This window comes from Neopsephotus bourkii, unplaced genomic scaffold, assembly GCF_033783945.1.
Source record: "Neopsephotus bourkii isolate Nb327-2 ecotype Australia unplaced genomic scaffold, CSIRO-AGI_Nbou_v1 NB_54, whole genome shotgun sequence".
In the NCBI taxonomy this organism is placed as follows: domain Eukaryota; kingdom Metazoa; phylum Chordata; class Aves; order Psittaciformes; family Psittacidae; genus Neopsephotus; species Neopsephotus bourkii.
In genome coordinates this window covers 446,398-469,421 of record NW_026900571.1, presented here as the reverse complement: position 1 = coordinate 469,421, position 23,024 = coordinate 446,398, and the positions used below count along the sequence as shown (strand labels likewise).

The 23,024-nt window shown below is 43.4% G+C and overlaps 2 protein-coding genes across 2 annotated transcripts in view; one reads left to right on the top strand and one right to left on the bottom strand.

The window, feature by feature from the left end:
• The first annotated feature begins 1,667 nt into the window (after positions 1-1,667).
• On the top strand, positions 1,668-5,775 carry RASL11B (RAS like family 11 member B). Its single transcript, XM_061352590.1, has 4 exons — positions 1,668-1,847; positions 1,958-2,014; positions 3,244-3,320; positions 4,188-5,775. The coding sequence occupies exons 1-4, from the start codon at positions 1,724-1,726 to the stop codon at positions 4,653-4,655; spliced, it is 726 nt and encodes a 241-aa protein (XP_061208574.1). The 5' UTR covers positions 1,668-1,723; the 3' UTR covers positions 4,656-5,775.
• Positions 5,776-7,236: 1,461 nt separating this feature from the next.
• The window catches only part of SCFD2 (sec1 family domain containing 2), a 191,775-nt gene continuing 175,987 nt past the window's right edge, over positions 7,237-23,024 (bottom strand). The window contains exons 6-9 of the mRNA XM_061352578.1: positions 22,459-22,604; positions 18,781-18,915; positions 13,157-13,276; positions 7,237-8,890 (exon numbers count right to left, since the gene is read on the bottom strand). Of these exons, the coding sequence (XP_061208562.1) occupies positions 8,798-8,890; positions 13,157-13,276; positions 18,781-18,915; positions 22,459-22,604 (494 nt within the window). The 3' untranslated portion in view covers positions 7,237-8,797. The remainder of the gene's footprint in view (positions 8,891-13,156; positions 13,277-18,780; positions 18,916-22,458; positions 22,605-23,024) is intronic.

Below are 23,024 nucleotides of genomic sequence, written 5' to 3'. Positions count from 1 at the left end.
GTTCTGTATTTCCTCATCTTGAAGACAAAACTTTCTTGGGGGGTGATCCTCCTCACTGTTACATGTAGGTTTCTATTTCCAGTGATCTTAGTTACCAAGCTGCCAGATCTTCTATGAAACCCTTTCCCTTTGCTTAAGATGCAACATTCAGATAATTTCTGCTGCTCTGGCATAAGAAGTTGTTCCTTTGTATTCAAGTCCTTGAGTCCTTCAGCCTTGTTGATTTTCTTCTGATTAGGTCTCTTACTCTGTCCCCTTTTGACTTGGCATGCCTTTTCATAAATCTATGCCATACCCATCTATTTAATTTCAACTGCATCTATGAAAATCATTTTCCCCTATGACCTTGCTAGCCTTACAATATACTCCCTGCTAAATCACTATCACCTGCTGACACTGACTGTCAAACAGGGCTTCTTCTCTATTGTACCCAGTGCTGCTCAGCTCCAGGCATCACTCATAGACTCTGCTCTCACCTTCCTATCTGGGAAAGCAGCACTACTGCAGGAGCAGCAGCGTGTTTCATTATATTTCAGGTATCTTTCTTCATTTGCAAAAGTAGCTCTGCAGCTTATAGACAGCTCTGCACAAATGCAGGTTTGCTGCGATGGTGACCGCCTTTGGCCAAAGTCACCATCACCAGGCTCCCAGTTCTACCCCGACCCTCTTTAACCTTACCCCTGCTGTGGTTTTGAGCCACACACTGGGTCTACTGTTTTTTGTGTGTGTGATTAGCACTCTGTGTTACCAAAAGGCCTTTATGATGAGGTCTGTCTTTCCTGAACAGGAGGGTGGTTTTATCCTGCTCCGTCACCACTCTCCTATCACTCTTTGTTTGGGGGGCATGCAGGTTTTACTCCTCCATTTTGAGCTCAGGCTCCTTGCTCATGCCGGCAAATGTTGCAACTGCTCCCCGGAGGGTACCTTCCCCCGCTCCCCACCCACGTCTCCTGTGTATTTCCCCTCCCTTGCCATCATCGCCTGCTGTGTCTTTACCCGTTCTCACATCCATGTTTTACTCAATTTTTCCCGTTTCTGCGCGTTATAACCGAGCTCAGCAGGCACAGACCTTTCCCAGCCTCGTCTCTTGCGTGCAATTCTTTCCTCTGCTGTTGCAGCCGTTCTGGTTTCAGTCGGCTCTTGCTCTGGGCGGTTATTTGAAAGCGCTTTGCCAGGGCTGGAAGGGAAGTCGAAGGGAAGGAAGAAGGGAAAGGTAAGGGGAAGGAAAAGGGAAGGAGAGTTTGGAGGATGTGGGTGCAGTGTGGGACGCCGTTCGTGCACAAGCCGACAGCCGGCCCTACGGGGCCGCAGGGCTGACGTGCCCCCGGCCAGAGGACTGAGCCTTACACATGCTGCCTGTGTTTGTGTCAGCCTGGCGGGACGGGGAGAGACGGCCCGGAGAGGCGCCGAGGCCGGGTTAACGGCTGGAGGCACCCCAGGAGCCTGAAGGTCTCACAGCGTCCCCAGGCTTCTCCTCACACGCGGGAGCGCCTGCCCACTGACAGCCGTCACCACACTGCCCACAGCCTCCCGGCTCGGGGCTCGTCACACCCGCTGCCGCTCGCCTCAGTCCGGGTGGGGCGGAGCTTCCGGAGGGGCGTTGCGCGGCCGGACGCGTTGATTGGTCTGCCTGAGAGGGGGCGGGGCTTGTGCCGCGGGCGGGGACGAGAAAAACGCGGTGGCCGCGGTGGGCGCGGGGCGGTGTGGCGGGCTCGGGGTGGCGATGCGCCTGACTCAGAGCATGTGCACCATCGCCGAGTGCGCGCCCGGCGGGGACGGCTGCCCGTCCGCACGGCCCCGCCTCGTCAAGATCGCGGTGGTGGGGGGCAGCGGCGTGGGCAAGACAGGTGAGGGCGGCGGCGGTGTTGGATGGGCGGCGGTGGCGGTGCTGGAGGGGCGGTGGGGCGCCGTGAGGGGCGGTGGAGCGCGGCTAACGGCTGTCTGTGCCTGCCCGCAGCGCTCGTGGTGCGGTTCCTCACCCGGCGGTTCATCGGCGACTACGAGCGGAACGCAGGTAGGCAGGCGGAGGGGGCCGTGGGAATCGGGGTCTCCGCGGCCGCGAAGGGGGAAGTCTATTGGGAGGAGGGAGAGCGGTGCCCCAGCCTCTTCCCAGCCGGTGGCTTCCTACCCCAGAGCCGCTCGGGGGGTACACGGGCTGGAGAGCGGGGGGTGCAAGGCATGGAATCACTGAATGGGTTGGGCTGGGAGGGACCTTAAGATCACCCAGTTTCAGTCCCCGTGACACGGGCAGGGACAATTTCCACTATACCAGGTTGTTCCAAGCCCCGTCCACCCTGATCTTGAACACTGCCAGGGATGGGGCAGCCACAGCTTGCCTGGGCACCCTGTGCCAATGCCTCACCACCCTCATAGTGAGCTCCATCCTGGAAGTTAAAGTATACAACCTAGCCCTAAGCCAGGTCCCAAGTGTGAAAGGAAGAGCTGAAAGCTACTGGGGCTGTAGGTGCACGGACTAACCCCCAAGCTGTTACAAGGCTGGCTGCTCACTTAAAATCTGTGCCCTGGGCAGCTCTGGCAGCCCATGGGAAGGTGCGTATCCACCACAGCAAATACATTGTCTGTGATCACAGCCTCACTAGCTTTGTGTTTCACTGTGGTCTCTGACAGGCCTTACTTCATATGCTGAAAATGTCCCTCTTTGAAGTCCTTTAGCTAAAATACAAAAGTATTCTCCAAACCTAATACTGCATTATTCTTGGCAAGCTGAATGCCAGCAGCTATATGATCTGGACAGTACTAGCTTAATAGGCATAATGCTGGAGCGTAGTACAGCGGGAAGTCTAAACTAATGTGAATGTAAAATATACACCCCTCTGTTGAGGAAGTTACTTGAAAAAACTAAATACACACCCCCCAACAAATCTTACAGGCCAGCCAGCAGAGAAGTATGGAAATAGTAAGAAGTAAAATGATTTTCTGTATTAAAAGCTGGTTATTTTGCACACTTACCTTTATCTAAGCTAAGACAGTCTTTAAGAAGTGTTTAAGTCCCAGGTTGCACATTATTAAATGCCAAGCTTCCAAACAAGTCAATGCAAGATCAAATCCCAGGCTTCTAGTAAAGCCATAAATTTATGGGCTGTTACTTACAAAAAGCTTGCAGCACTGGTTCCTTGTGTCATAAATAGCAAGACAACTTTCCCTACCCAACTAATGGGCAGCAGAAGTAAGATATCTATAGAGCGCTGGCTGTATTTGTGAACCTGTTGGTGTTCTTGTCAGGTAATCTCTACAGCAGGCACATCCAGATAGATGGAGAGATGGTGGCTATTCAAGTGCAAGATACTCCGGGAGTTCAGGTGAGGTAGATGCAGCCATGCAGTTTACCAGAGCAGCTCTGAGTTTGTGTCTGCTTGTGTGTCTCTGTACATAACCATCTTGTTATGGTCTTTCTAGGAAGTATTTTGCTGTCCATTTCAGAATTCAGTGTTCTGTGTGGGAGAGGTGGTAACCTGTGTTTTAGCCAGCCAAGTCAGATGTGTTGGGTGCCTGTAGTGTGCTGGTAGTAAAAGAAAGCAACTCACTGTTTCAATGAATTGTTTGTACATTGGAAGGCCATTACTCCTGAGTGGCTGAACTACTGGAGTGTCTTGTTCCTGTATATTGGGAGCATTGGACACAAACCCAGAAACAATTCTGTGCATATACAGTGTGTGTAGAAGAAAATGTCATGATCACTGCCCCACAAGCTTCAGAAATGTGCGTGACAAAGTGAAGTCTGTATTGTGGCTGTGCTCATTAGCATGTCACAAGTTAAAGTTATGGATGTATAGACCTGAGTAATGCTGGATTGTTGCTTTTTTGAACTGGGCAACACTCCAGGTCTAAATGCTTCCAGCTCATATCTTTGCTTCCCCAGACTTACTGTCTAGCCAGTTAATTTCCCATTCTATGGAACTACAAAGTTTTTCTCTGCATGCAGAACTACTCAGGTCAATTTTCCATTTGAGTATAGCAAACACTAGTGTTAAATTCCAGCTTTTTGCAGCTGAATCAACATATGCATTTATTCACCATGCTCAGATTAAGCTTGTACTTACAATGTGAAATGCAAATATATATGTCTGAAGCTGTAAAAAGCTATTGGGCTTCACAGACTCCTAAAGACAAATACCTTTAATCTTTTATGACATCATCTATCTAATTTGAGACCATTCATTTTTCAGATCCATGAACACAGTCTGGATTGTAATGAGCAGCTGAACAGATGCATTCGCTGGGCAGATGCCCTGGTGATAGTCTTCTCCATCACAGACTGTAAAAGCTATGAACTGCTCAGTCACCTTTACCATCATATTCGACAGTTGCATCCAGGAAACACAGTCCCTGTTGTCGTTGTCGCAAACAAAGCTGATCTCTTGCACATCAAAGAGGTGGAGCCTCAGCAGGGACTTCAGCTGGCCAACATGCTGGGCTGTACTTTCTATGAAGTATCTGTCAGTGAAAACTATAACAATGTCTTCAATGCCTTCCATCTCCTCTGTAAAGAAGTCAATAGGCAGCAAACAACCAGCACCCCTGAGAGAAGGAGAACCTCTCTTATTCCACGGCCAAAATCACCCAACATGCAGGATCTGAAAAGAAGGTTTAAGCAAGCTTTGTCTGCCAAAGTGAGGACTGTCACTTCTGTTTGACAGCAGAGACTCTGGTCTTCCCAACGCTTAGCCTGAGACTGAAACCTGGGGTGTTTAACACTGGCACGTCTAGAGTCAAGGCATTGTGAAAGAAGGATGGTTCAGGTAGTCTTTTGCATGGCTATAGGAGTTTTTAAGCATTTGCTTAAAAAAGTAGTCACAGATTGGAAAAGGAAAAGAAAAAAACTAAAAACTCTTGAGATAGTTCTAGGATGTGACTTGGAGAATGAGTATTTTCAAATGGAAAAGGAACTTGTCAGTAAATGAAACAAGCTTTCAGTTTGCTTTTATTCAGTCTTGCAGCTTTGGCTTTCATTTGTGCAGAAACAACCTTTTAGCTGTAACTCAACCTGTACTTGAGCAGGGAAACACCCTGAACTGCAGTTCACTGTTAAGAAATAACCACTTGAGTCTTGTTTTTCCACGGATGAAGGACAGCATGATGTATCTGTTTAATTTCATTGCACAGCAGAACTGTTTATCTCAAAGCAAATAAGCAAACATGAAATTGCTCTGTAAAAATAAGTGTAAAATAAGTGGATAGGACTGGGTATCAAGACTGTAAACAATGGTCCTTTATTTTTTTACTAGCTATGGTATTGCTGACAACTTGATGAGATTTCTTTGTATGCAAAACTATTGTCCAGAGGGTGTAAACATATCTACTTACAAATAACTTGTGGATTTTACAGACTAAAATGATTCAACTTGGAGCTTTTGAGGAATGAGTGTGGAGGTGGAGTCAGTGTAAGACACCTCTCTTCTCTTTCCCGTGTGCAATAGGCACAGAAGGAATGTGGCTATGATTCAGTGCAGTGTGAAGCACAGCTGGCTCCAGGCCATGAAGCTGGTGGCATGTTCTGAGCTGAGCCAGTCTGTCTTCATCCTTAAACATGTGGCAGATTTATATATATATATATATATATACACACACTTTTTTCCTTTTTTTACATTGAGCCAATGGAGTTCACAGCCTGAGGGCCTTATACACATGCACTTTAAAAAGCCGGTTGTGCTTTTGTTTAAACTGTAACTTATTTATTTTGTGTACAGTTACTCCTCCTAGGGAGTGAACTTTTCATTCTTACTGCCTGGTTCAATATTAAACTTTTGAATTGCATCTTTTCTTGTGTGTTCTGTGTGTGTCTGAGAAGCAATGGGCAATAGGGGGTTGAGACAAAGAAAGAGAAAAGTTGAGACAAAGCTAGAGCTTTCTCAAGGTAGTTAACGTACATTAGCATAAACCACAGGGGGGGGAGCTTTCACAACAGCTTTATAACTTCCTTTTAAGAAATCCTTGTAGGACAGGAACTGAATGAGGCGGAGATTTCAAACTAAAATGGGATTCTTCATTTCCCCTTGTCAAACAAACCCACTCCAGTGAGAAAGGAATGGTGTGAGGTAGGTCAAAATCTAAACACTAAATCTTTCAAGTGAGTGCTACTTTCTCAAAACAAAAAAAACCAAAAAAGCCCCAACTTTATGTATTGAGCTATATGACAATGAGGAACTTAATCAGAGTTCAAGTCTTCAATTATTTTATTACTAAGACCCTGAGGAAGATGTGTGTGCTGGGACTAGGGTGGCTGCTGCACATGGGCTCACCTGGTTAGCACACAGCTGTAACACCTGGTGCAGGGAAACCTTGACAAGGTGCTGCTATTGATAAACTTTCTGAGCATGAGTTCCTTAGCCAAGTGGTTTAGGATCACACTTGCAAATAAAGCTGTTTGCTTTTCCCATCTGGGCTTATTAAATCACCAAATACTGCATAGCTTATTAATACAGTAGTAAAGCCGCTTGCCAAAGGTGGCTTTGTGTTTTCTCCTCTTCCTATCTTTTGAGTATCACTTAGTGCCACATGCAGAGGACTTTGGCACTCCTTGCTGTGGTCCTGAACCTGCCCAAGCAAAGTGGCTTCTGTGCTGTTCCTACTCATCTGATCAGCACACCTCCCCTGGCCTTTTCCTGGAGCACAGGATATGTGTAGCTGCTACACCTATTTCTTACAAATAAGCAGCTATTACACTAGGGCCACTGGCAAGGCTCAGCTCCAGGCTTTTGTGACCATCTTCTTTCTTCAGCTGCTTGCCTACAAGAGGATGGCCAAGTCCCCAGAATCCACTGCCATTTCAGCTGTGGCCCCACTGGCTGAAAAGATTCCTGCAAAGTGTGTGTGGGGGGGCTGGAACACTCGTTTCTGTCTCAGTCAGAGGAACTACAAGAGCACCAGTGTCTGCTTACAGTTACACTCCCCCCCTCTTCTCGCTGTCCCATACAGCATGCCCTTAGATGGCCAAGTCAGAAACCTCAAGAGCATCTGATGAAAGACACGTGAGGAAGAGAAGACCACCAATGCCAGCTTCCATTATCACCAGAAAACAGCAGCAGCATCTCAGGTGTGAGTAGCTGAACTCACTGATCAGCAATGGCCACTAGATGAAAGGGAGCCTTTCTGCTGCCAGCCCAAAGCAAAGGTCTTGGTTCTCTGGGGCAAACAAAGCAAAAGAAAAAGGGGTTGCAGGAACATGCAGTCCTCGCGTGTGTAACTGCGTACTGGGAGAGAAGAAGAAGGATGAGGTTTGGCATTGTAAGAGCACTGCTTTATTGATTGCAGAATTTACAAAACATCTATATTCTAAGATTAAACAGTACAGAAGACAGAAAAAGAGACTGGTTATTTGCTTTCAGTTGCTCTGTTCAAACTATTTCTTGAGCTTTTAACATTGCAATCTCATAATAATTCTCATTTTTTATAGCACAAAGTTCCATTCTATAGTCATTCTTATAAATTTCTTTTCCATAGAGGCGACATTGTCCATGCTTTATAATTGGTCCATTGTTTCCACTCAGCCACCCAAAAGTGAATTTAAATCAAAAGGCGCCCTTTTCTGAAGACCATTATAAACATTTAAGAGAACTTACCCTAACCAATGAACAAAGGTTAAAAAGCTACTTCCCATTTAATCTACTCCTTTGGCATAATAAAGAATGCTCTGATAGACTGAATGTCACAATTTCACATTCTCATCTCAGTGTAAGCTGCAGTCTTAGCATCCTTTGAATGAAGCAAGAGGATGCAGTTTTAGAGCTCCACCATTTTACACTGGAATTTGGAAGGCTTGGTGCTATGGGCAATTACAATCTACTGGCTGCTGCTTTTTTATCACAGATTGCAGCAAAGTTTTATAAAGAGAAATTACATAACCAAATTTGATAGCAGCTCTTTTGTGGTCATAAATTAAAAATAAAAGCTGTTTTCTAATCTTGCTGCTCAGAAATCTAGCTCAAGACAGAATCTGTGCTGTGGCCTCTTGGAAATGGGACTGTGCTTCTTTTTTCTCTCTTTTTCTTTTCTAAATGCATATGAGGGGAGGGGGGTTATCATCAAACCACCACAGCCCATATGTCTTCCTGTATAAACCTACAGAGAAGTGTGCCATCAGAAACAGCCTTTTCTCCTGCCGCTGTGGGTTGAGAAACTAGAGCAGGAAACAGGAACCTGAGAGAGAAGCAGCCACTCAACACAGCCCTTGAGTACAGCTCTCTCCTCTGCCTCGACTGGTCCTGTCAGGAGAGCACCACTGGACTGGGAGCTGCTCTGCCAGCTAAATCAGGGCTGTGCTCCATCGCCTCTCCAGGGTGCAGGACAAAGTAAGAGCAGAGGCTGTTAAACCTGTGTAAAGCACATGGGTTTTGCATGGTAGCATGACAGAGAGGGTGTATTTTGCTGGCCTTTCACTCCCTCAGAAAGCATTTCAGTCCCTTCAGAAGCAACGCCAGTGAAATCATCAGGAATACTCCAGATTAAAAAAAAGTACTGCTTGGGGAGTGCAAATTCATCATCACCTGGTCCTCAGCCTCTCATTTTCTAGGGAATTATGACAAGTGATCATCTTTGCCATGCCAAGAGGGGCTGGGGTGATTCAGCACTGCATGGTGCTATTGTTAAGGAGGGGGGAGTTGTGGATCGTTTCGAAGAGCTCCTGTGAGCTGTGCATGTTCCCTTGCAGCCAGACACCCAGCTGTTTCACTACAGCAGGGCACATGCCATATTTTGCAGTGCTATCGGGAACAGTGACAGACCTGGGATTTGATGCTTCCAGCTGAGGCATTCACTCATCTCCATAGATCTTCCTCCATCAAATATCACTATGAAGCTGGAGACGGTCTGTGGCAAATAACAACTCAATAGTACTACGTGGTGTCAGGAGAGCAGAGGAGAGCACCATTACCTGAAAGGGGGAACAAGAAACAAGTCAAAACGAAGGGGACCAAGACTGATCGCAGTTCTAATGAGCTGTGGATATGAGGCCTTTGCTTCACCCAGCACTAGGCATGCTGTGTGTTTCTAGTGTTTACTGACAGGGCAATACAGCTTGCTCAGTGAAACTGTCTGCTCGCTAATAACTGTAGTTAAATCACTTTAAGGAGCATAATGACTGGTAGCATTGTACTCTTAATGAATGTGTGCTCTGACACATTTCTACAAACATCTTACCCGGGGATTTGTTGTGACTGCCATTGTGTTTACTGAGGCACCAGCTGATGAAGCAGGGGTTTCCCCTCCTATAGCAGAGATTTGAGTGAAAGCTGTTTCCTTCCAATTGAAGGTAAGGTGAGCACCACAGGCGTGCTGCCAGCCTGCTGAGGGGAGCCACAGTCCCTGTTCAAAAATCACTTAGGACCAGGCACAGGCTGTTCCGCACAATAGAATCAGTGCTCAACCTCGAGCACGGTGGGGATGCTATTGCTATTGTTCGTTCAAATTTTTAATCCAAGATGGGTCTGATGAATGGAACAGTTGCTCACTACAACCATGATATGCACCCTGCTACATTCAGGTACCTGTTTTAATTCAGTATGTGAACCAGTATGCAGGTGTCTAGGGTGAAGGCTTATCTGCACTGCAAAGCCAGGAGAGAGTGAGTATGCTCTTGCTGAGTGCAGCTAAGCCAGGGCTGAAGTTGTAGGACACTGCTCTTGCAAAGCCCCAAGTTCAGCAGTGTCTATAGGGTGAGGACTGAAGGCAGGGATGTAGGGGGAAGATTTATTTTACAAACCCGCTTGCAAATGAATTTGCTTCTTCAGTGGACACCTGAGAAGAGGAAGCACAAGCATCAATAACTGAGTATGCCTGTCTATACATTTCCTGCAGCAGCTATCAAACTAGTTGTGCTCTTCATCATGCGGCTTCAATGTGTGATAGTGCTGCATTTCAACTTTTTTTGTTGGTCTTTCTTTCATCTTTTCACTTCAAATAATGAAAGGATCCCTTCTGTACTGCTGATAGTCTTCCCCCCACTTCTTCCCTTGTCCTCCCACACAATCTGTGGCAAACTGACACTGATTATCTCTTCTTCTTCCTAAGGCTAAAAAACTCTCTATAATTTGCAGATGCCAAAGGCTGACATTGTCTTACTTATGTTACATGAGAATCAGACTAAGCACAGTATGTGCTCATCTTGTTATCACGCAGCTTAAGTCTGAAAAACACGAGGGGACATGTTACCAAAGTTTTCTGGGCGTACGAGCCAAACATCAACAATAGCCACTGCCAGATAAAAGCAATTTCTTTTTGGAGTCCCACCACTGAACCCTGAGGGGATTTGTGCAACTAATAACAAGTCCACACAGAAAAATGAGATCTGCAACTTTAATGCTTGAGAAAGGATGCAGATAAATACAGTGGGACTTCGTCTCTTTCCCCCAGTATTTCTGTACAGACCAGTACATATGGGCTTATTGAGAGGGATAAATTTGTTCCTTCATTTTTACAGAGAAGGGGGGAATTGCACAGGTAAGTAATGCCCATCTCTTCTTCAGGCTCGTCTTTTCAGGACAGCGTACCTCCTTTGCAGACCTTCTTGTTCAGCACAGCATGCTTGTCTTTGATGCTTCACCTGAAGGGCTACCCCTTCAGGGCAGCTGAAGTGGAGGAGCCAGGAGCTCCCATCCTAACCCACTGTGCTGCCATGGGCAGCTCCCCCTCAGCAGGGAAGGATGCAGCTAACATCTGATGTTACATCTGGAGCGGTTTCTCTTGCCTGCCTACCTCAGCCACAACCACATAGATGGTTGTGTATGCTGGGAGGAGGGAGTGTGAAACATGCACTCATGCCCTTTCCTGTATTTTACTTTCCTCATTAAAGTGGAAAAAAAAGGTAATTGCTTTATTTGAAAGTAGGATAAACATAAGAAATATTGTATTCCTTTGTGCTGCTCCATGAGAAATAAAAACTGAAATTCATATTGAGATGCAGAGCAGTTCTGTGGATGGAAACGTGTCTCCCACTCCACATTTAAATGTCATTTGCTTCAACTCCAAACAACTGCTGTAGTAATCAGTGTGCCCTGTCAGTTTTTCTGGTGCTCTCCTCAATTCTTTACTTTTGCACCCACACGTCTCTCCATTTCTCCAAGGGCCAATAATTAGTATAAATGTCAGGGCTTTGTTTGACTGGAGGGGACTTGGGAGGCCAGTGCTCCCCTGAGCCTGAACCTGATTGCCTGAACACCACTAAAAAGCTCTGTTAAACACTGGCTCGAATTAGGCAAATGTCTGGCTTTTGAAAAGAGAATAATCCCAAACAGGTGGCACACATTCACAGCTAGAGTGCAGAAATCCAGGTAAATCCAACAAACTCATAACCTCTTTCCTATATGAAAGACTTGCACAACTGCTGCTTTTCTTCTTTCTCTTCTTCCTCCCGCCTCTCCCCCAAAGTCCTTTCACCTCTAACACAGCACATTTGCACAAAGGGCAAAATGCAGTAAAAGCTTAAAATTCTTTAGGAATCTGCCTCAGAGGGTGACCTGCTGCCAGGGTTAAGCCAAAACAAAGCAACACCAGATCCCATGTCACCGCTGTCAAGCCTCAAGTCCCTGTAGAAAGCCAGCTGAAAGCCTCTCTGCATAGTTCGCAACCAACTCACATGTTAACCCTCTGCTTATCTTTCAGGGTGTATTAACACATTCTGGGTGTGGATTAACTTGTTCATCAGTGTGACACAACTCAATTCACCTCCACGAGGGGAAAGAATTTCATTTGCTGTTTTGGGGGGATTAGCCATAGGCTAATGGGAAAGAAACACTAAAAAATGGCACTCTGCTTTATAAAATACTGCTTGAGAATGCCTTACAAAGACAATTAAAACATGGAACACACATGTCAAACCAAGGGGCTGCTCTGGCTTTGGTTGGCTCAATTTTGTTAATGATTCCTCACTAACCAAAACTGCATTCCGTAGGGACTGAAAACAAGATGTTTACAAGCCACCTGGGAAACCAGAGTTCTGTGTATGATGCAGCTGGTTGCACAGCACTTCTCTACTTCTCTACAGTTTTTAGATTACCCTGTGTATCTGCACTACTCAGCAGATACCTGATTGTTCCTCTGCAATTAAATGATATTTACCATCTCAGGTGCCACCAGGGCTCATCCATCTTTCTCCTCTCCCTCTCCACTCCACTCAGATGACAGCTGCTGTAGTCAACTTCTGCTGCTGGAGAGCGGATGGACAGATGCTACTAAAGCTTCCCTTCCAGAAGGCCAATAGCACATCCAAAGGCTGCAGAGACTTGGGGCTCTCTCCACATCACCTACTTCAGGCTGCTTAAGGGCTCTAGTGGTCAGGTATCTATCAGAGATAGATGGTCTGGTCCAGAAACAGTGCAGCTGTATTCAGGCTAATTTATTTTGCTCCTCAGCAGTGCTGACTGATTTGCCTGGATAATCACCACTGGGTGCCACCAGATGGTACCTAGATCCTTGGCAGCTCCTTCTCAGCATCCCTACACTCTGTCCTGTAGATGTACTGCTAGAGAGCTTGTAGCCTTTTGGACATCCAATATTTTGCTTTATAAAGAATATGAAGAAACAAATCTTTTGAGCAGCCTTCCAGTATCTGAAGGGGGCATATAGGGATGCTGGGGATGGACTCTTCATTAGGGACTGTAGTGACAGGAGAAGGGGTAATGGGTTAAAACTTAAAACAGGGAAGTTTAGATTGGATATAAGGAGGAAATTCTTTCCTGTGAGGGTGGTGAGGCACTGGAATAGGTTGCCCAAGGAGGTTGTGAATGCTTCATCCCTGGCAGTGTTCAAGGCCAGGTTGGACGAGGCCTTTGGTGATATGGTTTAGAGCGAGGTGTCCCTGCCCATGGGAGGGGGGTTGGAACTTGATGATCTTAAGGTCCTTTCCAGCCCTAACTATTCTATGATTCTATGATGAAAGCCCCTTCAGAATAATGCTATCTATTATAGACTACCCAACCTGAGTCTGAAATTTCATTGCTTGCTCTAACATGTAAAAAAAAGGTCTCTGGTGCCTGAACACTTCTTGCCTACAGATGTTTCACCAACAAAATCCTAACACCATTCCTGCCCATGTGGCTGTGGCTTTGTGTAGGTTTGGTACCACTGCTATAGGGAACATTATCTGACAAATTTTCTTAGTCTTTGTTCACACAGGAACATGTATATTTAGAGCTCTTTTTACCTGGGTGCCAGGTTTGCGTGTTGCTACTAGATCCTTCACCATCTTGACCTCGGAGACTGTGACTCCACCAACCATAAAGATGATCAGAAGAGGATGATCACCAGGGTGAGGGCGATTCACCTGTAAAATGAAGGAAAGCATTATTTGTAGTTGCTCTGTCCTACTTCAACCCCATGGACTAGCAGTGATCCGCTCCCTAAGCTGCCGGAGGAAGACTAATGAGGAAGCTCAGAAATATTCATGGAATGCTGGTCTCTGTAGCAGCTGAGAGGGAAATCAGTGGGGTTGATGCCCTATTACAAGTAACAAACTGTTTTCAGGGAAATGGAATCCTCATGGCTTCCAATAAAACCTAGGGAAGTTTCTCATGAGGTCTGAGGGGTTTCTCCTGTATTCCTTCATTGTTTCCTCCCCTCTCCCAAAGTGGGAGGAGATTACTTGGCTGGATGCACACATATGCATGAAGCTTTAAGGAATGAGAGGTAAATTACTACCTAGCAGAAGCAAAAAGTCCAGCCTAAACATGCTAGAATCCCTGCCTGTGGTCAGCAGTGGAAAGAATTGCAAGTAATGTGTTTTCACAAGTCCAGTGAATAATCCTTTACCATTCATCCAATGAAAATAAATTGGGTCTGTTATAGTGTAAATTCAGTTTCTAGCTTGTTTCACTTTACAGTTTTCAACACATCTATGACCAGGTTACAACTAATATAGAGAAACTTCAGCTCAAACAAAATACTTGTTTCATTTTCCCCCAATTATCATTAAAATGGCACAAGCATTCCACTTCAGTTAAAACTCTGTAACACCACATTTTAATATTAAATGTGAAGGTAATTCTTTACATCAATTTTTCTCACTTTTAGAAGTCTGATTACTTTGTTGTTTCATAGCAAACTCTTTCTTGATAAAACAGCCCCTTGCCAATGCCTTTGCTCCAGTCTTTAGGAGTGATGTCAGTGGAGCCCATTGCAATTGCAAGTCACATCACCTTAGGGTATAAAACACTCCAAATGTTTGGCTTCGAAAAGTGACAATGAGAAGAGTTTAATTTGCTCTTTTTTAGACTCTCTGCCCCCTCTCCTCCCACAAGTGCAGGTTTTCAACAGCATTCACTCAACAACTTGAAAGTGGTCATTAACCTGTGTTTGGGCAGAGCACAGCTCCTTTGCTTTCACCACCACGGCAGCTACCTTTGATCCCTGTGGCTCCAGTTCCTAAGGGTACAGATCTTCTTCTCTTCCTTACTGTGCCTGCCCTATATTTAGTCTTTGGGCAGCTTTTCATCCTGGAGCTCCGTCAGGCTTTCTGACTGGCAACCTTCAGAAGAGACTCTTCCCTTTGAAGCAAGCATGGGGAGATGCATGCTCTCTCTCCAGGCTAGCTGGACATTGTTTACAGAGTGCTCCCTGCTCAGTGCTGCTTCCCAGACAAGGAGCTCTTAAATGCCCTGGGAGTCTAAAAGCAGTACAAAAAGCCTTAGACAGATGAATCAGTGAGCTGAGAATTTGTGTATTGGGTTTCTATTCTCTCAATCTTCCCCACTTTGCCAGCCATCTTCATTGAGCTGACGGTACAGATAGCATATATACTGCAATTCATCAGGGTGTCCTGCAGTTCTGGTGTGATATTTAGCAATTTTCCATTTGCACCAACAGACCAATTAAATGGATACAGGAGAGCATACAAAGACTTTATGCACTTTTTCACATCAGACTTCTTGCTTTTTAGTAGCTGCATATAACACAGTGTCAACCACAAATGGAAAAAAGTTCATTCTTATTACAAACACAATGAGAAGTTTAAGTAAGATCTAAATATTAACTTACAAAGCAGTCCAAATAGAACTATTACTTGTTAAATATCACAGTATTTCATGCTGTAATTGCTGTAAGCAGTGACACAAGGTTAAAGAAATAACTGCTCACAAAGATGATGGAGATAAAAATTGATAAAACACTCTGCTATGGTACTTTGAGGTAATACACGAATTAGTGTTTTATTCCTTTCCTTGGCTCTTTGCTCTTTCTAACTGTATTGTCAGAGCAAACAGTTCCATTCCATTTCATGAAGCTTCTGAATGACCCAAGACTTATGCAAAGAGCTTGAACTTCAGAGACCTAATACTGGATAAACCTTCTATTTCTTAATGTCATTTTTAGTGACAAGAAAGTGACAAGCATGCGTGCATAACACTGGACACACTGAAAGGACACCCAGTATAAGGATATTAATCAGAAAGCACAAGCTCTTATGGCAGTACTAAAGAGAAAATGTCTTGACAAATCATTTCCTTCAGTCAAAATAAACCTAGATCCAAACACATGGTGCCTATATAAAACTTATTATTTTCAGAAGACTAAAGTTCAAACCACAAATTCCAGAAATGCATATTAAAAATACTATTAGGCATGCAAACTCTAAATTAAATTAGGATTGCAATGAAAGGGGTCCTGGAATCTGTAATTTTGTTATGCTATGCACAAGTGTTTTGAAGGAGGACAATACTCTGGGTACAAAATATTTGGCTGTGTTAAGAATGTAAGTTTCTGCCAAGATTTTTTTGTTTGATAATACAACCACCCAAGGCTCTGTCTTTTGAAGGAACTGGCTGCATGTAGCTAAACACAACTCATTTCTGTAATACAGAAGAAGAACTGAAATGGACTGCAACAAAAGCAATGTGTTCTGGGACCCTTCTAAAATTTGGCTGTTCTGGGACATTTCCAAGGCCTCTGAATCCCATTTACTGTGAAATCTGAAGTTTGCAAAAATTCCCAAGTAAAATTCATTTTCAGTTCAAAATGCCATGTATTAAAATTAATCGGAACCATTATCTCAGGCAATTAGAAAGACTAACCAAGAATAAAGCAAAGCCATTACATCAAAGTGAGGGAGTCCAAAGGAAGAAGGAGGCATGATTCCCTGAGTGTCCCAGCTGGACATCAGGCCATTCTCTCCAGCTCCGAGCCCACCATACTCCATTTCCTCAGGATGATGGTGGTTAGAGGGCTCTTTGCTGGTGTGTCTGTATGGAGGAGATGGAGAGGAGAAGATGGGAAAGTGGGATAACAGTGGGCAATAAAACTCTAAAACTGAAGCAGGAAGGGGCTGGAGGACAGGTTTGCTCTCATGGCTCACGAAACAGCCTTCCTGTGAGGAAAGCCAGCAGAAACAACCTTTACTGTCCCATGAGGTCTAACTCTGCCAACCAGGACACCAGCACCAATGCATCTGGTATTCTTGCCAACTAGAAACCAAGTAATTTCGCTGAGTAGCTGGAAAAAGGAAAACACATTTGATCACTGGAACCCAGACTGCCGTGCAAGGAACTTGGTATCAATGATAGTAAGGTCAGATCATTATAAACCACATGTGGTCTAGAGCAGCAGTCAAGAGGAATCCTTGAGGCAGGAAGACCTTTTCCCCTCACCTGCCCTTACCTTCAAAACAAACACATCTGCAAGAGAAACAACTTCTGGATGTGAGATACCTTTAAAAGTCTGTCCTGGATGAACATATCTGAGCCTATCGCTTACCAAAGCATGTTTATGTGAGTTGGCATTTATATTCAGGCATTGAGGAAGAAATAAAAAAATAAGGAAGCTCATGAAATAATTACTGTGCTGATGGTGCAGTAAGTGAAGAAGATCTTCTTGTGTAAGAAATACAAGTTGGTCAGAAACTCGTCCAAGTAATAACTGTTTGCTTGCCAGCAAGCCAGCTACAAATCAAATGAGCAAGCATGGACACATTATTTATCAGGTATGTGACTATGCATTCTACACAAGATTCACTTGTTCATCTGTTACATATTCCATGTAGCAGTGTATTTGTCTTACTAGCAGAGATGCAGGTACTTATAGGTACATATTGCCATAATACACTTACGCGATACTTGCACACAAATTATTAATAAGGACAGAACAGACCTCAGACTAGCCAAAGATGTCAATGTCTCCATCTAGCTATTTAGACCTTATGGGGTATTTCTGTTCCTTATGTTTTTGTTTTGGTTTGTTTTGGTTTGTTTGGTTTGATTTTGTTGTTTTTTTTTAAAAAAGACAAGCTATGATCCTGATAAAAAAATGGCAATAACCACAGGCAATGAAATAAATACAACTGTGAGACTTACTGGTAAACAAAACCAAGCATTTAAAAAGTGATTGTGTGCACCAGCTTGTTTACTTTGTTTGATGGTTGAACATTTGTGTTTTCTTCTACTATTTTTGGAGTGTTAGCATGAATTTTTTCAGTACTGATAAATGAATGGAAAGAACATTGGGTCACTATTTCTATAGCTATCCTCCTCTGTCGCAGGGCTTTATCATAAGCTATGAAGAGCTGAAAATTTCCATTTAGGAACCTAACTGAATACATTTTAGAAGTTCATTTCAACTGTGGGCAGAGTTTCCTGAAAACAAGCACTGGATTTTAATCGTATCTGATTTTGTGCTCGAGATGAACTTCCTCTGAAAGAGCAGAAAAATAACTTTGTTATTCTGATAGTATGTTCTAGAATAGTACCAGTATCACAGTCAAAACTATTTTTGTCTCCTGCCTTTAAATGCATGGCAGGCCTAGCAGGTATTTGCACAAAACAGAACTTTTTTTCCTTTCTATGACCATAAAGTCACAGAACAATTCAGGTTGGAAGGAATGTTTGTAGCTCTTCCACTCCACCTCCCTGTCCAAAGCAGGGCCAACTTCAAAATTATATGAGGTTGCTCAGAGCTTTGTTTGGTCAACCTTCTGTTACTTCAGAGGTGGAGAATCCACAGCCTCTCTGGAGTTAACCACTCTTAGGGTGGACATTTTTTCCTTATATCCAGTTGGAAGTTCCCTCACTGCAACTTCTGTCCACTCTCAACAGTTTTCTGATGCCTCTTCTGTGCTGAGGAGTAGAAAGCAAAACTGGAAGAACACCTGGCAGACTACAGAAGCTTACTGTATTCATAATCATGGTATTGATGTGGTTTGATGTAAATTCAGGTTTGTTTTCAATGAAGAACTCAGGATATGCAGTAAGGCAGAGCTGAATGCACAGCATGCTAGCTACTCCTCAGTTCATCTCTGTAGACATTTAGTGAACACTTAGCATAGGCTAATTTGCAAAGCAGAGTAAGCTCGTGCAGGAAGACTGTCTTAAAACCTGCTAAGAGCATAGAGAAAGCAATTTCTGACTAATAGGCTTCCCTCCTCCACAGTGCAAGTCGAACAAGATGAAGTTATAGAAAAGACACTGAATATGGATTTTCCCTGATGACTTTCCTTCCCTGTGAGACCTGAAGGTTCATACTTCTCTCTCAAGGCTGCTTGGTGCCCTTAAAATGCTTTGATGAAGTGTCTTGTGGAAAGCTTTTTGGAAATCCAGGTTGGTTATATGAACTGCCATTCGCTTATTCATTAGCTTGTGAGGCATCTCTGAAGAGCTCCGTGAGGTAGAACTCCACAGCAAAGCCACATTGCCTTTATTCCCTGCCCCCTTGCAAGGATTTAACTCTCCTAACCACCCCTTAAGTTCCGCTGAACAGTATCAGCTCAAGTACATAAAACCAACTACTGCCATATGATGCCATGACCTCAGGAAAGTCTTACAGATGAGCTTGGGAAGCCTGGCTTACCTTCATGAACATGCTAAATCCAGTTTTAAGGAGGTCTGTGAGGCCTGATGACATATGCTCAATATCAACAGGATCAGGTCGATCAGGATTACAGATCTCTTCCACTACCTGTTTCAGCAGTGGTTTGTAAGAAGCCTGCACAAAAAGAACAACGCACTGTGAGTGAAGCTGTTCAGACTTGGTGCAACTGCTCTTCTGAACATTTTATTTCCTGAAAGGTAATAAAAATAATCATCCTGGAAAGGAAACCATTCAGACAGTTAAAATATTACCAATGCAGCAGTGGTCTTTGTGACCTTGACCACAAATGGTGTGCACCAGCTTAGCATCAAACTGAAAAGACTAGAATATAGCCACGCATTTACTCTTTACCATGTGTATTGTATCAGTAAAGGCAGGCAAGGATAAAAGGGGCTTCTAGTTTCTCTGGAATCTTTTTGGAGAAAGGGCTAATAATAGGGATGACACCGTTGCCCATCATGCACCCATATCTTATTAACCTTGTAATGATTTTACAATCACCTAAACAGAGATTTTTAGGAGGGGTTGATTATTAACTACTCATGCCTGTCCACAGGCATATCAGTGGGGCCTCAGAAGGGGCCAAACTGCCTGTTTGTCCCTCATGGGAGAGCAGAGCTAAGAAATCCCTGTTAGTCCTTCAGCTTCGATTGTCAGGACACTCTACATAGTATTTTCACCTCTGGAAAACCTGGAGAAAAATAGGCCAAACAACCCCATCAGTATCATGTATCTCAGCTTCAGAGAAGTTAGGGGCATACTAAACATACAAAGGTACAAATGGCCAGCATCTTGGAAGATCAGCTTCCAAAGAATTCCCTGTGCATCCTCTTTGGGGTCCACAACGCTTCAGGGCTGAGTATGAATTAGTAGCCTAGAAATTGTCCCATTCCCTTACCAATGTTTAAACTGCTTTGCCATCCTGAAAAAGTTTCTAAAATAAAAAAATTTAGGGACTTGTGGAAAGATGCTTTTTAATGAACATGCAACCTTACTTGGTTTACAGCTAGAGTTTTGTTTTGCTGCTTTCAACTTTGCCCAAACTGCAATGGAACCACAACTGTTTCAGGAAGCGCAACAGCCTTAGAAAATTAGCAACTTTCAGATTAGCACATTTGTTTTCCTTTGGGACTAGCCCAGGTATACATCATCCCCTAGATGTCTTAAGGCAATTGAGTGTGACTTCATTAATTTTGTAAAGATATTATCTACAAGAGACATCATGCAAGATAAATGTAAAAATGAATGGAAAATAAAAAGCAAACCACTTGGCTTGAAAATTTTCTGGAGTAATTGAAGAAATGTTTTCCACCCAACACTTTACAGTGAGAAAGAAAACTTACAGTTTTTGAATACAGTCCTGTCAACAGAGATTTATACAACTCGTCCAGCTCTTCTCACAACATGTGCATAATTTTTAATTGAGCCAACAAAGCAAATTACAGCAGACATGAGCTGCAGGATCCTTCAGGAGAGCATGCCAAGATTTGTGTCAATTCTAGTCACGCAATAAACAACTGTTTGAAAATACACACGCAGACATGAAGTCCTATGTATGAAAATCTGTTTAATATCTTCACAGATGAGGAACAGAAAGACATTAGGAATGAAATAGTTTTTTGAGTAGAGATCAAATCACAGCTAAATAGAGAAGCTTTACTTTATGAAATTAAAGGGAAAATACTATCTGACTTCAGACAAAGCTATGTACTCAAAAGATGTTAAAAACGTGTTGTGGTTTTGCATGTCTGAATTTTCAGCACCCAAACTCAATGCCCTTTAAAATGATCCAGTTTGGCTACATAGATACTGAAAGCAGGTAATATGGTCACCTATCTTGTTTAGCTACAATAGTTTCAAATATTTAAAAACTTTTTATGACTTAATCTATTGCATTTTTACTGGAGTCTTTGCTTCATTTTTTTTGTACAACCCCCAGTAGCTCCATTGGTTTCTAACTCATAATGAAACTTTAATCAGCTTTAAATTTTGTTGGGGCAGAAATTGTATTTAAGAGTTGTTAGAAACCTTGATGGCTATGGGACATAACTCAGACAAGTTTGTAAGGAGAAAAGGAGACAGAAGAGAGAGAAAGAGAAAGAGGAGAGGGAAGGATGGAGGAAGGGAAAGAGGAAGGAAGAAATACACTTCACATGAATATGAAAGAAAAAGAACAGTAGTTACAATACTAGGAAAAATACTCTCCTCTTGCAATGGTCACTACATGGTTTGATAATCTGATAAAAACACTTATCATTTTATGTAAGACATATACACTTCAATGCTGCAAAAAAGTCATTTTAAGAGGCTATCTGATTGCCACTTCCTTACCTGTAGACACCTTTTTTGAGTCTTAACAAGAAATGGAGGCTTCCCAGATCCTAACAGAGAAAGCAGAAAAGCACCCATTGTCTAAACCCATTCACATAGCACCACACCAGACTGGGAAAGTGTATGGCCACAGCAAGGGAAGGACACTGCTTCTTCAGAGGATCCAAACTGATTGCATACAACCCATATATTGACACCTGCTAGTCAAAACAGAGGCCCATTTGTAGGCAGATGCATATATGATGGAAAACACCGCATCACCTGCTTATTTTAGCTACTCTAAGCCTCCATAACTGCCCTCAGCAGAAGGTTGGTACTATTCAACCAATTAAACCCATTGCATAGCCAGATTAGGGGGCTACAAGGTGTTAATACATCCCTTGCTGTGTTCTAGAACTTAGCCCTAAGCAAACAACCTGGGCTACATCCAAAGAACACACCGATGCTAATTACACTTCCAGGAAACTTTCAGGGGTTATTTTCTTTATCATCCGACAGCTCCTCCCACCCCTGAGCTGTATTAAATGTTTAACAATTCCCCCCATTTCAGACACCAGACTGCTCCTCACTGCTTAGGGACTTCAGTTTTTCCACACCTTAGTTTTCCAGTGACATTTTGTAACACTCCTGATTTTTGTTCTTACAAAGGAATGCTTAATTTGAACTATATCCCTCTGCTGGTTTACAGCATTCTTATGAGTTTGGAAGGATTTTTTTCTGGCTCAAGAGTCAAGTTTTATAGTCTCTCTCTCTATCACTGTATGTGCTTTCCATTGTAAAACTATTTTTAACTGAAAAAGTTATAACACTTTAGGGGAGACAGAAAGAAAAACACTTTACATTAATTCTGATGACCTATAGCAATACCATAGTGCATTTTTCGTATTTTAGAAGCAAAAGCTGCATTTTTCACCTATTTACAAATGGGAATGAGTCTCACACAGGAATGGGAGAGAAAATACACAGGAATATAGTTGCTGTATAAATGTGGGCATCCTACTTTGCTATGCCATGAGAGGTCTTAGTCCAGAACCATCTTGACCTATCCCTTCCTTTCACAGGCACTTATTTCATAGCACAGTGCTGTAGAATAAATCCCAGATTTCTTTCTCAGGCAATTATTTTCTGGCATTGACCCGGATTTCTCTGAGTTTGGATGAAGGACTTGAGGAAGTTCTTGATGACTGAGTCAATTATAGAATCTATACTTAAGTATTTTCCACATGTGCAGAACACATATGATTAGCACATCAAGAAAATTAGTGCTGTAATTTTGACAGCACGCTACAGAAATAGCATATGCAGGAAAAAGAAAGATCCACTTGCCTGGTGGGTGTTGCTGCCTGGATTATGTATGGAATTAAACTGTTTCATGTGCATTCGAGCTCGAGAAATATCCCCGAGGGACCGAAAGATACCGTCCACTGCATCTGTGGCTTTCTGAGATGTCAGGTTCAGTGATGAGTCACAGCCTGAAGAAATAAACGTGGAGCTGAGTGAGTGAAAAGCTTTCAAATGTTTTGATAATAAGCAGTAGGAAAAAGATAACTGGGAGGAAATGTTAAATTAGTTTCATTATGTTATATTCTAGAAACTCAGGAGCTTGTTAGACAGTGGCAGAAGTCTCTGTAGCTAAGTAAGAAGACACAGTCCCAGAGAGCAAGTGAACAGCACCTCTCTAATCACATTTGTAACCCAAATCATAGAACAATTTCATTGGCGCAAGGTATGTTTTGTTGTCCACAGCAAACAGAAAATCCCATGCTAGGAGGCCCTGAAGTTTGTTGGTCTCATCTGGGCAAAACAACCTTGGAGAGGGGAACTGCTCCGCAGGCATTGTAATGGGCTTCTGGTTGGCAGCCTGCTGACTCCAAATGTAGTTCCTACCTCTG